We start from the raw sequence: 14856 nt of genomic DNA, 5'->3' as shown, positions 1-14856 counted from the left end.
GATAGAGAAAGTTTGTTCGCTTACAAAACAAGCATGTATTGCTAAATGATTTTTTGTAACTCTTTTGTTTGTTTTTTTTTACTTTTTTTTTTAGATTTTATGACTACCTGATATAGAAAGTTGGTTAGCTTAAAAAACAAGCATGTTTTACCAAAGGATTTTTTTTTTTTTCAAGTTTTTATCACTAATTCATATAAGAAAGTTTATTGCTTAAAAAACAAGCATGTATTAGTAAATGATTTTTTTTAGCAATTTTTTTTAGTTTTTATGACTGATATAGAAAGTTGGTTAGCTTAAAAACACAAGCATGTTTGACTAAATTTCTTATTTTTAGGGGGGTTTTTTTTTCTTAGTTTTCATGACTAACTTATATAGAAAGTTGGTTGGCTTGTAAAAACAAGCATGTATTAGTGAAGGATTTTCTTTTTAGCTTTTGTTTTTTAATAATTTTTATTCCTAACTGATACAAATAGTTGGTTAGCTTAAGAAAATAAGCATGTAGTAGTACAGGATATTGTTTTATTTTGCTTTTTTTTTTGTTGAGTTAGGCATATATTACTAAGGGATTTTTAAAAAGTTTTTATTACTAACTTAAATAGAAAGTTGGTTGGCTTATAAACAAGCATGTATTAGTAAAGGATTTTTTTTAGCTTTTTTGTTTTAGTTTTTATGACTAACTGATATAGAAAGTTGGTTAGCTTAAAAAAACAAGCATGTATTAGTACAGGATTTTTGCTTAAAAAACAAGCATATATTACTAAAAGGTAATTTTTTTTAGCAACTTTTTTTTGTTTTGTTTTTATGACTAACATAGAAAGTTGCTTGTCTTAAAACACACATGTATTAGTAAAGGAATTTTTTTTAGATTTTTTTGTTTTTTGACTAACATATAAAAAGTTGGCTGTCTTAAAAAAACAAGCATATATTAGTAAACAATTTTTTTTAATTTTTATGACTGATATAGAAAGTTCATTGTCTTAAAAAACCAAGCATGTATTAGTACAGAATTTTTTTTAATAAATTTTATATACTAATTGATAAACATTTTTTTGCTTAAAAAAACAGCATGTATTACTAATTTTTTCTTTGAGCAAATTTGTTTTTTGTTTTTTTTTTTAGTTTTTCTGACTGATATCGAAAGTTGGTTAGCTTAAAAAAAACAAGCATATATTAGGACAGGATTTTTTTTTAAAAAAAATTATTTTTAATACTAATTGATATAGAACGTTTTGTTGCTTAAAAAACAAGCATGTATTTCGAAAAGGTTTTTTTCAGTAAAATCTTTTTGTTTTTTTTTGTTTTTATGACTAACTGATATAGAAAGTTGGTTGTCTGAAAAAAAGCATGTATTAGTACAGAATTTTTTTTCAAAATTTTTTATACACTGACTGATATAGAGCATTTGCTTAAAAAACAAGCATATATTTCTAAAAGTTTTTAGCAAAATTTAGTTTCTTTTTTTTAGTTTTTGACTAACTTACAAAAAAAGTTGGTTGGCTTAAGCATATATTAGTACAGATTTTTTTTTCCCAAAAAGTTTTATATATTACTTGATATAGAACATTTGTTTGCTTACAAAACAAACATATATCAGTACAGAATTTTTTCCAAAAAACTTTTATATACTAATTGATATAGATCATTTGCTGATAAAACAAGCATCTATGACTAAAAGTTTTTTTTTTAAGCAAAATTTCATTTTAGTTGTTTTACTTAGATAAAAAGTTGGTTGTCTTAAAAAAAATTTGTTAAAATTTTTTTTTTTACTTTTTATGACTAACTGATATAGAAAGTTGGTCGTCTTAAAACCAGCATGTACTAGTACAGGATTTATAAAAAACAAAAAAAAAAAAAAAAAAACTAGCATGTATTAGTACAGGATTTTTTTTATTTTTTTTTGGAAAAAAATTGTTTTTATGACTTACATATAGAAAGTTGGTTGTCTTTAAAAAACCCAGCATATATTAGTACACAAATTTTTAGCAAAATTTTGTTTGTTTTTTAGTTTTTTACTAACTTAGATAAAAAGTTGGTTGTCTTAAAAAAAAGCATATATTAGTGAAGAATTTTTTTTAAAAAATTTTAGAGCAAAAAGTTCTGTATCAATTAGTATATAAAATTTTGCTAAAAATTTGTGTACTAATACATGCTGTTTTTTTTAAGACAACCAACTTTCTATATAAAACATGTATTAGTATAAAATTTTTCATTTTTTGCTTTAAAAAGCATGTCTTGCTAAAAAAAATTTCAAATTTTTTTTATTTTCATACTAATTGATATAGAATGTTTGCTTAAAAGAAGCACGTATTACTAAAGGATTTTTTAAAAAAAAATTTTGTTTTTCTTTTTATTTTAGTTACTGTGAGTAACTGATACAAAAACAAGGATGTATTAGTAAAGGATTTAAAAAAAAAAAAAAGCTAGCATGTATTAGTTCAGAATTTTTTTTGTTTTTTTACTAACTTAGATAAATGGTCTAAAAACAAGCATATATTAGTAAAGAATTTTTTTAAAAAATTTTCTACACTAATTGATATAGAACTTTTTTGCTTTAAAAAGCATGTCTTGCTAAAAAAAAATTTCAAATTTTTTTTATTTTTATACTAATTGATATAGAACGTTTGCTTAAAAGAAGCATGTATTACTAAAGGATTTTTTCAAGCAAAATTTTGTTTTTCTTTTTATTTTTGTGACTGATACATAAAGTTGGTTAGCTTAAAAAAAACAAGCATGTATAAGTACAGGATTTAAAAAAAAAAAACTAGCATGTATTAGTACAGGATTTTTTTTTTAATAAAAATTTTGTTTTTATGATTAACATATAGAAAGTTGGTTGTCTTAAAAAAAACTAGCATGTATTAGTACAGAATTTTTTTGTTTTTTTTACTAACTTAGATAAATGGTTGTCTTAAAAAAACAAGCATATATTAGTAAAGAATTTTTAAAAAAATTTTATACACTAATTGATATAGAACTTTTTTGCTTTAAAAAGCATGTATTGCTAAAAAAAATTTCAAAATTTTTTTTATTTTCATACTAATTGATATAAAATGTTTGCTTAAAAGAAGCACGTATTACTAAAGGATTTTTTTAAAAAAAATTTTGTTTTTCTTTTTATTTTAGTTACTGTGAGTAACTGATACAAAAACAAGGATGTATTAGTAAAGGATTTAAAAAAAAAAACTAGCATGTATTAGTACAGAATTTTTTTTGATTTTTTACTAACTTAGATAAATGGTCTAAAAACAAGCATATATTAGTAAAGGATTTTTTTTTTAAATTTTCTACACTAATTGATATAGAACTTTTTTGCTTTAAAAAGCATGTCTTGCTAAAAAAAATTTCAAATTTTTTTTATTTTTATACTAATTGATATAGAACGTTTGCTTAAAAGAAGCATGTATTACTAAAGGATTTTTTCAAGCAAAATTTTGTTTTTCTTTTTATTTTTGTGACTGATACATAAAGTTGGTTAGCTTAAAAAAAACAAGCATGTATAAGTACAGGATTTTAAAAAAAAACTAGCATGTATTAGTACAGGATTTTTTTTTAATAAAAATTTTGTTTTTATGATTAACATATAGAAAGTTGGTTGTCTTAAAAAAAACTAGCATGTATTAGTACAGAATTTTTTTGGTTTTTTTTACTAACTTAGATAAATGGTTGTCTTAAAAAAACAAGCATATATTAGTAAAGAATTTTTAAAAAAATTTTATACACTAATTGATATAGAACTTTTTTGCTTTAAAAAGCATGTATTGCTAAAAAAAATTTCAAAATTTTTTTTATTTTCATACTAATTGATATAAAATGTTTGCTTAAAAGAAGCACGTATTACTAAAGGATTTTTTTAAAAAAAATTTTGTTTTTCTTTTTATTTTAGTTACTGTGACTGATACAAAAACAAGGATGTATTAGTAAAGGATTTAAAAAAAAAACTAGCATGTATTAGTACAGAATTTTTTTTTGATTTTTTACTAACTTAGATAAATGGTCTAAAAACAAGCATATATTAGTAAAGGATTTTTTTTTTAAATTTTCTACACTAATTGATATAGAACTTTTTTGCTTTAAAAAGCATATCTTGCTAAAAAAAAATTTCAAATTTTTTTTATTTTTATACTAATTGATATAGAACGTTTGCTTAAAAGAAGCATGTATTACTAAAGGACTTTTTTAAGCAAAATTTTATTTTTATTTTAGTTACTGTGACTAACTGATACAAAACAAGGATGTATTAGTAAAGGATTTAAAAAAAAAAAACTAGCATGTATTACTACAGGATTTTTTGTTTATTGCCAACTTCGATAAAAAGTTGGTTGTCTTAAAAAAACAAGCATATATTAGTAAAGAATTTTTTTTCCAAAACATTTTAGATACTAATTGATATAGAACATTTTTTTGCTTAAAAAAAACAAGCATGTATAACTAAAAATTCTTTTTGGCAAAATTTTGTTTTTTTTATTTTAGTTTTTCTGACTGATATAGAAAGTTGGTAAGCTTAAAATAAGCATGTATTACTAAATGATTTTTAAGGAAAATTTTGTTTTTTTTTTGTTTTTGTGACTGAAAACAAGCATGTATTATACAGGATACTTAAAAAAATGGTTTTATGACTAACATATAGAAAGTTGGTTGTCTTAAAAAAAACTAGCATGTATTAGTACACAATTTAAAAAAAAATTATATACTAATTGAACAAGCATGTTACAAAAATTTTTTTTAGCAAAATTATGTGTTATTTTACTAACTTATGTAAAAAGTTAGTTGTCTTAAAAAACAAGCATATAAGTAAAGATTTTTTTCAAAAAAAAAATTTAAACACTAATTGATATAGAACATTTTTTGCTTAAAAAACAAGCATGTATCACTAAAATATTTCTATTTTTTTTCTTTTTTGTAGTTCTTCTGACTGATATAGAAAGTTTGTTGGCTTAAAAAAAGCATGTATTAGTATAAAATTTTTCAAAAAAATTTTTGTTTTATACTAATTGATATAAAACATTTGCTTAAAAAAGCATGTATTACTAAAGGATTTTTTTAAGTAAAATTTTTGTTTTTTATTTTAGTTTTTGTGACCGATACAGAAAGTTGGTTAGCTTAAAAAAACAAGCACGTGTTAGTACAGGATTTTTTTTAAAATTGTTTTTATGACTAACATAGAAAGTTGGTTGTCTTAAAAAACTAGCATGTATTAGTACAGAATTTTTTTTAAAAAAAATTATATATTAATTGATATAGAACATTTGCTTAAACGAAGCATGTATTACTAAAATTTTTCACAAATGTAGTAGCAAATTTTTTGATTTTTTTTTTTTTTTACATACTAATCAATATAGAACATTCCCTAAAAAAAAAAGTATCTTAGTACAGAATTTTTCAAAATTTTTTTCATTTTTAATACATAATTGATAAACATTTGTTTGCTTAAAAAACAAGCATGTATTACTAAAGGATTTTTTTTAAACAAAATTTTATTTTTCTTATTATTTTAGTTTTTCTGACTAACTGGTTGGTTAGTTAAAAAAACAAGCATTAGATTCGATCAGATTAAATTCAATTTTATTGTTATCTTCACAGTGCAACACAGAGACAACAAAATGCATTGTAGCATCTAACCAGAATTGCAAATAATCATATTATCCAAAAATATAAATCCATGCAAGTATTGCAAGTGGCATGAAGTATAAACAGTATGAGGTATTTGCAGGTTAGTAATTTCTATGAAACCATAAAAACATGTGCAACACCGTACGCAAACAGGTGACATGCGCAACAGATAGTAAGTGGCAGTGCAGTAACAAAAGAAAAAGCATAAGTGAACACATGAGCTATAGAGTGTATGTAAAATATAATGCTGATGGACAGAGTTCAGCAGGGTAACAGTTCTGGGTAAGCTGTTCCTGTGCATGCTGATGCAAGAGGGGAGGCCCCTGAACCCTCTACTAGATTGTAGGGGGGCAAACAGTCCATGGTTGGGGCAGCTGTCACTGCTGATTCGGCATGCCCTTCTTTGACACCACTTGCACTGGAGGTCCTTGATGACAGTTAGCTGGGCACTGGCGATGTACTGGATGGTTTTCACCACCCTTTGCAGGACCTTCCGCTCGGAGGCTGTGCAGCTGCTGTACCATAGTAAGATGCAGATGGTCCGGATGCGTTGAATGGTGCAGCGGTAGAAATGGACTGGGATCGAGGATCTAGGATTGCTGACAGAAAGTTGATTAGTTTAAAAAACAAGCATGTATTACTATAGGATTTTTTTTAGTTTTTATTGCTAACTGATATAGAGAGCTGGTTAGCTAAAAAGAATCAGCATGCATTAGTAAAGGATTTTTTTTTTTTTTTAAGTTTTTATTACTACCTGATATAGAAAGTTGGTTTGCTTTAAACAATAAGCATGTATTAATACAGAATTTATTTTATTTTATTTTTTTTATTACTGATTAATATAAAAAGTTGGTTAGCTTTGAAAAACAAGCATGTATTACTAGAGGATTCTGTTTTGTTTTTTTTTGGTTTTAATACTAATTGATGTAGAAAGTTTGTTTGCTTAAAAAACAAGCATGTATTAGTACAGCATTTTAAAAAAACAAGCATGTATTACTATAGGATTTTTTTTTAGTTTTTATTGCTAACTGATATAGAGAGTTGGTTAGCGTAAAAGAATAAGCATGCATTAGTAAAGGATTTTTTTTTTCTTTTTAAAAAAGTTTTCAATATGAACTGATATAAAAAGTTGGTTAACTTAAAAGGATAAGCATGTATTAGTAAAGGATTTTTTTTTACTTTCTAAAATTTTTTTTAATACTAATTGATATAAAACGTTGGTTAGCTTAAAAGAATACACATGTATTAGTAGTAGTATTTTTTTTTTTTTAGCTTTTTGTTTAGTTTTTCTGACTAACTGATTTAGACAGTTGGTTGTCTTAAAAAAATAAGCATGCATTAGTACACGATTTTTTTTTATTTTTTTATAATTTCAATACTAATTGATATAGAATGTTTGCTTAAAAAACAAGCATGTATTAAGAGATTTTTTTTTAGCTTTTCTGAGTAACTCATGTACAAAGTTGGTTGGCTTAAAAAAATAAGCATGTATTAGTAAAGGATTTTTTTTTTACTTTCTAAATTTTTTTTTTTTTAATACTAATAGATATAAAACGTTGGTTAGTTTAAAAAATTAAGCATGCATTAGTACAGGATTTTTTTTTTTTTTTTTTACATTTTTTAATTTCAATATTAATTGATATAGAAAGTTTGTTTGCTTAAAAAACAAGCATGTATTGCTAAAAAAAAATGTTTTAATTTTTTTTAGGTTTTTCTGACTAACTCATGTAGAAAGTTGGTTGGCTTAAAAAAATAAGCATGTATTAGTAAAGGATTTTTTTTTACTTTCTAAAAATAAAATTTAATACTAATTGATATAAAACGTTGGTTAGCTTAATAAATGAAGCATGCATTAGTACAGGATTTTGTTTTTCTTTGGTTTTTTAGTTTTTCTGACTAACTCATGCAGAAAGTTGGTTGGCTTAAAGAAATAAGCATGTATTAGTAAAGGATTTTTTTTTGTCTTTAGCATTTTTTTGTTTTTAGTTTTTAATATTAATTGATATAGAAAGTGGATTACCTTAAAAAAACAAGCATGTATTACTACAGGATTTTTTTTTTTAAGTCTTTATTACTGATTTAGAAAGGTGGTTAGCTTAAAAAACAAGCATGTATTAGTAAAGGATTTTTTTTCTTTCAAAAATTGTTTTTTTTATACTAATTGATATAAAATGTTGGTTAGCTTAAAAGAATAAGCATGTATTAGTAAAGGATTTTTTCTTTTTCTTTTTTTTAGCTTTTTGTTTAGTTTTTCTGACTAACTGATTTAGACAGTTGGTTGTCTTAAAAAAACAAGCATGTATTAGTACAGGATTTTTTTTTTAAGTCTTTATTACTGATTTAGAAAGTTGGTTAGCTTAAAAAACAAGCATGTATTAGTAAAGGATTTTTTTTCTTTCTAAAATTTTTTTTATACTAATTGATATAAAATGTTGGTTAGCTTAAAAGAATAAGCATGTATTAGTAAAGGATTTTTTCTTTTTTTTTTTAGCTTTTTGTTTAGTTTTTCTGACTAACTGATTTAGACAGTTGGTTGTCTTAAAAAAAATAAGCATGCATTAGTACAGGACTTTTTAAATTTTTTTAATTTCAATACTAATTGATATAGAATGTTTGTTTGCTTAAAAAACAAGCATGTATTACTAAAAGGTTTTTTTTTAAACAAAATTTTGTTTTTCTTTTGTTTTTCAGTTTTTCTGACTAAATCATGTAGAAAGTTGGTTGGCTTAAAAAAATAAGCATGTATTAGTAAAGGGTTTTTTTTCTTAAGCATTTTTTTGTTTTGAGTTTTTAATATTAATTGATTTAGAAAGTGGATTACCTTAAAAAAAACAAGCATGTATTACTACAGGATTTTTTTTTTTTTTAAGTCTTTATTACTGATTTAGAAAGTTGGTTAGCTTAAAAAACATGCATGTATTAGTAAAGGATTTTTTTTCTTTCTAAAATTGTTTTTTATACTAATTGATATAAAATGTTGGTTAGCTTAAAAGAATAAGCATGTATTAGTAAAGGATTTTTTTTTTTTTTTTAGCTTTTTGTGTAGTTTTTCTGAGTGATTTAGACAGTTGGTTGTCTTAAAAAAATAAGCATGCATTAGTACAGGATTTTTTTTTAAAGTCTTTATTACTGATTTAGAAAGTTGGTTAGCTTAAAAAACAAGCATGTATTAGTAAAGGATTTTTTTTTACTTTCTAAAATTTTTTTGAATACTAATTGATATAAAACGTTGGTTAGCTTAAAAGAATAAGCATATATTAGTAAAGGTTTTTTTTTTTTTTTTTTTTACCTTTTTGTTTAGTTTTTCTGCCTAACTGATTTAGACAGTTGGTTGTCTTAAAAAAAATAAGCATGCATTAGTGAAGCTTTTTTTTTCTTTAGCATTTTTTTGTTTTTAGTTTTTAATATTAATTGATTTAGAAAGTGGATTACCTTAAAAAAAAACAAGCATGTATTACTACAGGATTTTTTTTTTCTAAAATTTTTTTTAATACTAATTGATATAAAACGTTGGTTAGCTTAAAAGAATAAGCATGTATTACTAAAGGATTTTTTCTTTTTTTTTTTTAGCTTTTTGTTTAGTTTTTCTGACTAACTGATTTAGACAGTTGGTTGTCTTAAAAAAATAAGCATACATTAGTACAGGACTTTTTAATTTTTTTTAATTTCAATACTAATTGATATAGAATGTTTGTTTGCTTAAAAAACAAGCATGTATTACTAAAAGGTTTTTTTTTTAAAAAAACAAAATTTTGTTTTTCTTTTGTTTTTCAGTTTTTCTGACTAAATCATGTAGAAAGTTGGTTGGCTTAAAAAAATAAGCATGTATTAGTAAAGGGTTTTTTTTCTTTAGCATTTTTTTGTTTTGAGTTTTTAATATTAATTGATTTAGAAAGTGGATTACCTTAAAAAAAACAAGCATGTATTACTACAGGATTTTTTTTTTTTTTTTAAGTCTTTATTACTGATTTAGAAAGTTGGTTAGCTTAAAAAACATGCATGTATTAGTAAAGGATTTCTTTTTTTTTTTTTTTAGCTTTTTGTTTAGTTTTTCTGACTAACTGATTTAGACAGTTGGTTGGCTTAAAAAATAAGCATGCATTAGTACAGGATTTTGTTTTTCTTTGGTTTTTTAGTTTTTCTGACTAACTCATGCAGAAAGTTGGTTGGCTTAAAGAAATAAGCATGTATTAGTAAAGGATTTTTTTTGTCTTTAGCATTTTTTTGTTTTTAGTTTTTAATATTAATTGATATAGAAAGTGGATTACCTTAAAAAAACAAGCATGTATTACTACAGGATTTTTTTTTAAAGTCTTTATTACTGATTTAGAAAGTTGGTTAGCTTAAAAAACAAGCATGTATTAGTAAAGGATTTTTTTTCTTTCTAAAATTTTTTTTTATACTAATTGATATAAAATGTTGGTTAGCTTAAAAGAATAAGCATGTATTAGTAAAGGATTTTTTCTTTTTCTTTTTTTAGCTTTTTGTTTAGTTTTTCTGACTAACTGATTTAGACAGTTGGTTGTCTTAAAAAAAAATAAGCATGCATTAGTAAAGCTTTTTTTTTCTTTAGCATTTTTTTGTTTTTAGTTTTTAATATTAATTGATATAGAAAGTGGATTACCTTAAAAAAAAAAAACAAGCATGTATTACTACAGGATTTTTTTTTTCGAAATTTTTTTTTTAATACTAATTGATATAAAACGTTGGTTAGCTTAAAAGAATAAGCATGTATTACTAAAGGATTTTTTTTTTTAAGTTTTTATAGTTTTTATTACTAACTGATGTAGAAAGTTGGTTAGCCTAAAAAAAAAACAAGCATGTATTACTAAAGGATTTTTTTTTCTTCTTTTTATTACTAACTGATATTGAAAGTTGGTTAGCTTAAGAGAATAAGCATGTATTAGTAAAGGATTTTTTTTAGCATTTTTTTTGTTTTTAATACTAATTGATATAGAAAGTGGATTAGCTTAAAAAACAAGCATGTATTACTACAGGATTTTTTAAGCACTTTTTTTTTAGTTTTTATTACTAACTGATATAGAAAGTTGGTTAGCTTAAAAAAAACAAGCATGTACTACTATAGGATTTTATTTTTGCATTTTTTTTTTTTTTTTTTATTACTAACTGATATAGAAAGTTACAAGCATGTATTACTAAAAGATTTTTTTAGCAAGTTTTAATTACTACAAGCTGTATCGAGTATAAAAATAAATGCTGAAAAAGGAAAACACTGCACAGATCAACTCAAATCTGTGCTCGGAGGCAATAAATTTATGACAAGAAGGATAAGTTACAAGCTACCATACTGTGGAGTGAGAGACAAGACATCTGAGCTACTTTGATGCTGACCATTCTGTTTTTAAAGTGATGCTGACAGCATGTGGCCTGTCATTTGGTCAAGAGACCACTTTGGTTTATTAGATTGACTTTTTTTTTTCATATTTCCCAGATGATTAGCCTTTCATACTTTGGTGATACTTGATCACAAACATGTGTGCTTGGTGCTAATTAGCAATGTTAACATGTAAAACTAAGATAGTGAGCATGGTTCCCAGCTGATGTTTGTTGGAGCTCACATGCTAAACCTCAGCATGTTACTTTGTCATTATGAGCATATTAGCATGCCAATGTTAATATTGAGCTCAATGCATCACTGAGCCTCTGTAAGACAGCCTTACAGAGTGGCTAGCATGGCTAGAGACCCTGTCGTGTTATTCTGTCTCTTTTAAAATCTTGGCAACTATGTGAAGGTGTGATACTAAACTTTGGCAAAAATGCTGCTGTGTATGATTGGAGGTTCTGTACTTAGAATCACAGTAAACTTCATACAATTGTTCAACAGGAAGCCTGTAGCCCACAAAAATAGTAGCCTAGGAAAGGACAGAAAAGGAAAGGTTGCAGGAGGGGTTGTGCGACAACCGGCAGGTTCTTCTGTGATGAAATATTGATGCCGCTGACTTTGATTCTGCAATAGGTACTTTTGATCCAGATCTGTCGTGGCAGAAGAGACACCCTCCCCCTGCATTCTTCCTCAGGTGTATCGCTGGTCTTTTTGCTTTCGAAAAATGCCATCCACCCTCCACTACCTTTGATCAAATGTGTAGACTTTGAAGAAGAACTTATAGAGATCAATGATGTGTGTATACAGGCAGGCAGATGCTGTAGGTCTATAACTCAATATGTTGCAGTGGGTGCTGGATGAGCGCCAATGACAGGGCTTTGCAGTTAGTCAGTTGTTGACTTTTATTTATCACGACTGCTGCTGCTGTACAGTAATTGATGACTGAATCAAACACAGTGTGGAAACGCAAACGCTGACTTCTTTCCTTTTTCACCTGAACAGCGATCGCGTCTCTTTTCCCTCTCAGCACTAATCTGAAATTTAAATCCAATACTTCCAAAAAGGGTGGGGGGGTTGGGGGGGGGGGACAAGCCACATTATTTAAAGAGAGTGATTTCATTCACAAAAAGTCTAACTAGGAAACCTGAGGCTACACTGTCAGTGTGTTCACATCTCTTGTTCAGCTCTTTGCAGATTTGTAGATCACCTCAATGCATCTCTGCACGCTTTTCCGCCTCTTTTATTCTCTTAAAAGAGTCAAGTGCTCTTTTCTTTTGTCTGCCTACAAACCAGTGTGTGCATGTTTGTGTGTGTGTGTATGTGTGTGTAGAGTGTATGATGTGTTCAGTGCAGTGCTGTGTCACCGGGTAATGGAGCAGACAGCCATCTGTCTGTCTGGCCGGCCATCCGTCCGCATCCTCCCATCCTACCAGTGTGTCTCACATGCTAATGAAAAGCTAGCAGGTACTCTGCTGCAGCCCTTAAAATGGATGACTTCCCTGCACGGCGAAGGCTGCTGTGCACAATTGGCTCTCCCATCACTCTTCTTCTATCTCCCTGCACCATGCTAACACTCACTTCTGCCCATTTTTTTCTACTTTATTTGTACAAGGGTCCACTTGTTTGATCCAAAGTTGCCATTAAATAATGAATACGTGACCTTACTTAATTCTTCTCCCAAGTCTGCTTTTACTGTAACATTTTTCATTGATAATGTATTATTTCCACACAGTAAACGTCTTTTAAATATTAAAAACTGGAAACCTTCCATTGGTGTATGCATTTATATGCTACAGCTATTTGTCTACAGTCAACACAAACAATATTACACACTATTACTGGTGATGCAGCGCATACTGAGTAGTTTGTTTAAGGTGTAATCCAAGTCAGACAAAGACAATCCTGCAAAAACTTCCCTAATCTACATCTCCAATTACTAAAAAGTTGGGTCACTGTGTAAAATGTAAATAAAAACAGAGTATGTTTACCAACAGAAATGTTAAATATGTTGTCTTTCTACTGTTTTCAATTGGAGTATATGGAGTAAAATTATTTTGTTCATGTTTCACACAGTGCAACTTTTTGTGACTTGGGGTTGTAAACTGGCATGTAACACAACGTCTGCGTTAGATTTCAGCTTTTTTAGCTCAAGTTGAAGTGATATGACTTCAGAGAGATGTGTTAATACAGCAAAACCTGACAACTCGTATTTATCTTGCATCTGTAAAGGCAAACACTCAAATCAATCAGCTGGCAAGACAAAAAACTGTTTTTCTGAGGATATAATCCATTTTGATTCCTCACCATCTCAAAGGAACAACACAACATCACTGTATATTTTAATCTCCCCCTCATTCAACGTTTCAAATATGCAACAGATGCCAAAGCTGATGTCAGCATAAAAAACACGAAGCCTTCACAGGCGCCTAACTCCAACAAACAGCTGGAAAAGCTGCCAATCACGCAGTGTCAAGAGCCACACTCTATCTAATACTGCATTACTGGCATCTGGAGAAAACTTTATATTGCATCACTGCCATATGGTGACCATGTGATGGTGTTTCATAAAGAACTTTTCTCACAAAGGAACAGATTCGACAATCTGCAGGGTATCAACAACTCCTCACTTTACTGAATGATCATCATGTGTTAAATTACTTGCTGTGCTTCACCCCACACAGCGTGGGTGGCAGGCACGTTGGAAGATTGCAGTTTAAATGGACAGTTGTTTGGAAAAAGAAAAAAAAAAAAAAAAAAAAAAGCTCGGACTGCGAGTTTCTGTGCTGGATTTTTGAACTGACTGGCCATTGATGTGCTGCTACAGATCAGAAAAGGGAAGGAGGGAATCGCGGGAAGGATTCAGTGGAGAAAGCGAACACATGCCGAGCACACACAGACACACACACCAGCACATACTTACACACCTCCATTCAGCACATTTGCACATGAAGGGGCAGGGATGGAAAGTCTTTCCAGTTGAGCGTGGGTGTATTTGTGTGTTGACTCCAAATTGCTAAAAGGGCCCAGAGGCTTTATATTGCATTAAATCTCCGACTCAGCTTTGTAGAAACTAGTTCAGCGTACCTGTTCTCTGGAGTGGGAGACAGCGAGGCCTTCGCCTGGCTGACTGACTGACTGACTGACTAGTGAGTGACTGACTGGTCGACTGACGCCCACCACAAACCAGCGCCGCTTTCACTCTTTTAGAGATTGTTTTTAAGCTTCCTCCTTTGAAGGGAGGCCAGTTATACCCTCAGGGCTGAGAAGGAAAAAAGGGCGCTCGCGTTGAGTCGGCGTGCGACAGTCACATCCATCTCCCTCGCGTCCACACTTACTCCAGTCTATTCAGTCACGATACTGACGCTTCACAGTCATCCTCTAGCCTACATATTCTTTGCAAACAACACCATTTAAAGGCGTTTGTTTGTGAGAATACAGTACATAAATATACAGTTTCAAGCCTACACGCACATACTGTACAGTAACACAAAGCTTTAGTACCAATGTCTGTTCTGAAGGTATTTTAAGGTTTCTCATATGTGCTATTTGATTATAACATGTTTTGCATGGGAAGATGTTTTTCTTAGGAGTAAGTGTCTGCATTTTTATCCAGTATTGTGATTGTCTCGTACAGATAGTCAGCATTTATTTTAGCTCTTGTCAATCAGATATATTTGTATCTCTCAACCAAATAGTTCAACATAGCCTTAGAACAACATCAGCTGGGTTTCCATCCAAATCTATCGCACATTTTATCCAAATTTCAGGTAAATCGGCAAGAGAAAATGCAAATGAATACTCATCTCATTCCACAAGCGTTGTGCTATTACTGAGTCATCGAGATAAGCAGTAGGTGGCGCCACTTCATCAGACGGAAATCCATTATACCACTGCAGAAGAGA

The 14856-nt window shown here is 28.2% G+C and overlaps 1 protein-coding gene across 4 annotated transcripts in view; it reads right to left on the bottom strand.

Annotated features, from left to right (window-relative positions):
- Positions 1–9258: 9258 nt before the first annotated feature.
- The window catches only part of LOC143316832 (glucosidase 2 subunit beta-like), a 124356-nt gene continuing 118758 nt past the window's right edge, over positions 9259–14856 (bottom strand). For 2 of the 4 annotated variants that reach the window (XR_013076625.1, XR_013076626.1), the window contains one exon: positions 14751–14844. Coding sequence is in view for 1 of the 4 variants with exons in the window: in XM_076724540.1 (XP_076580655.1) it covers positions 14707–14844 (138 nt within the window). In the remaining 3 variants the exon portion in view is untranslated. Of the gene's footprint in view, positions 14845–14856 lie in introns of all 4 variants that reach the window. The other 2 variants (XM_076724540.1, XR_013076627.1) reach the window with 2 other exon arrangements.

Source organism: Chaetodon auriga, chromosome 24, assembly GCF_051107435.1.
Source record: "Chaetodon auriga isolate fChaAug3 chromosome 24, fChaAug3.hap1, whole genome shotgun sequence".
Lineage (NCBI taxonomy): Eukaryota > Metazoa > Chordata > Actinopteri > Chaetodontiformes > Chaetodontidae > Chaetodon > Chaetodon auriga.
This window is presented reverse-complemented; position numbering and strand designations above follow the sequence as displayed.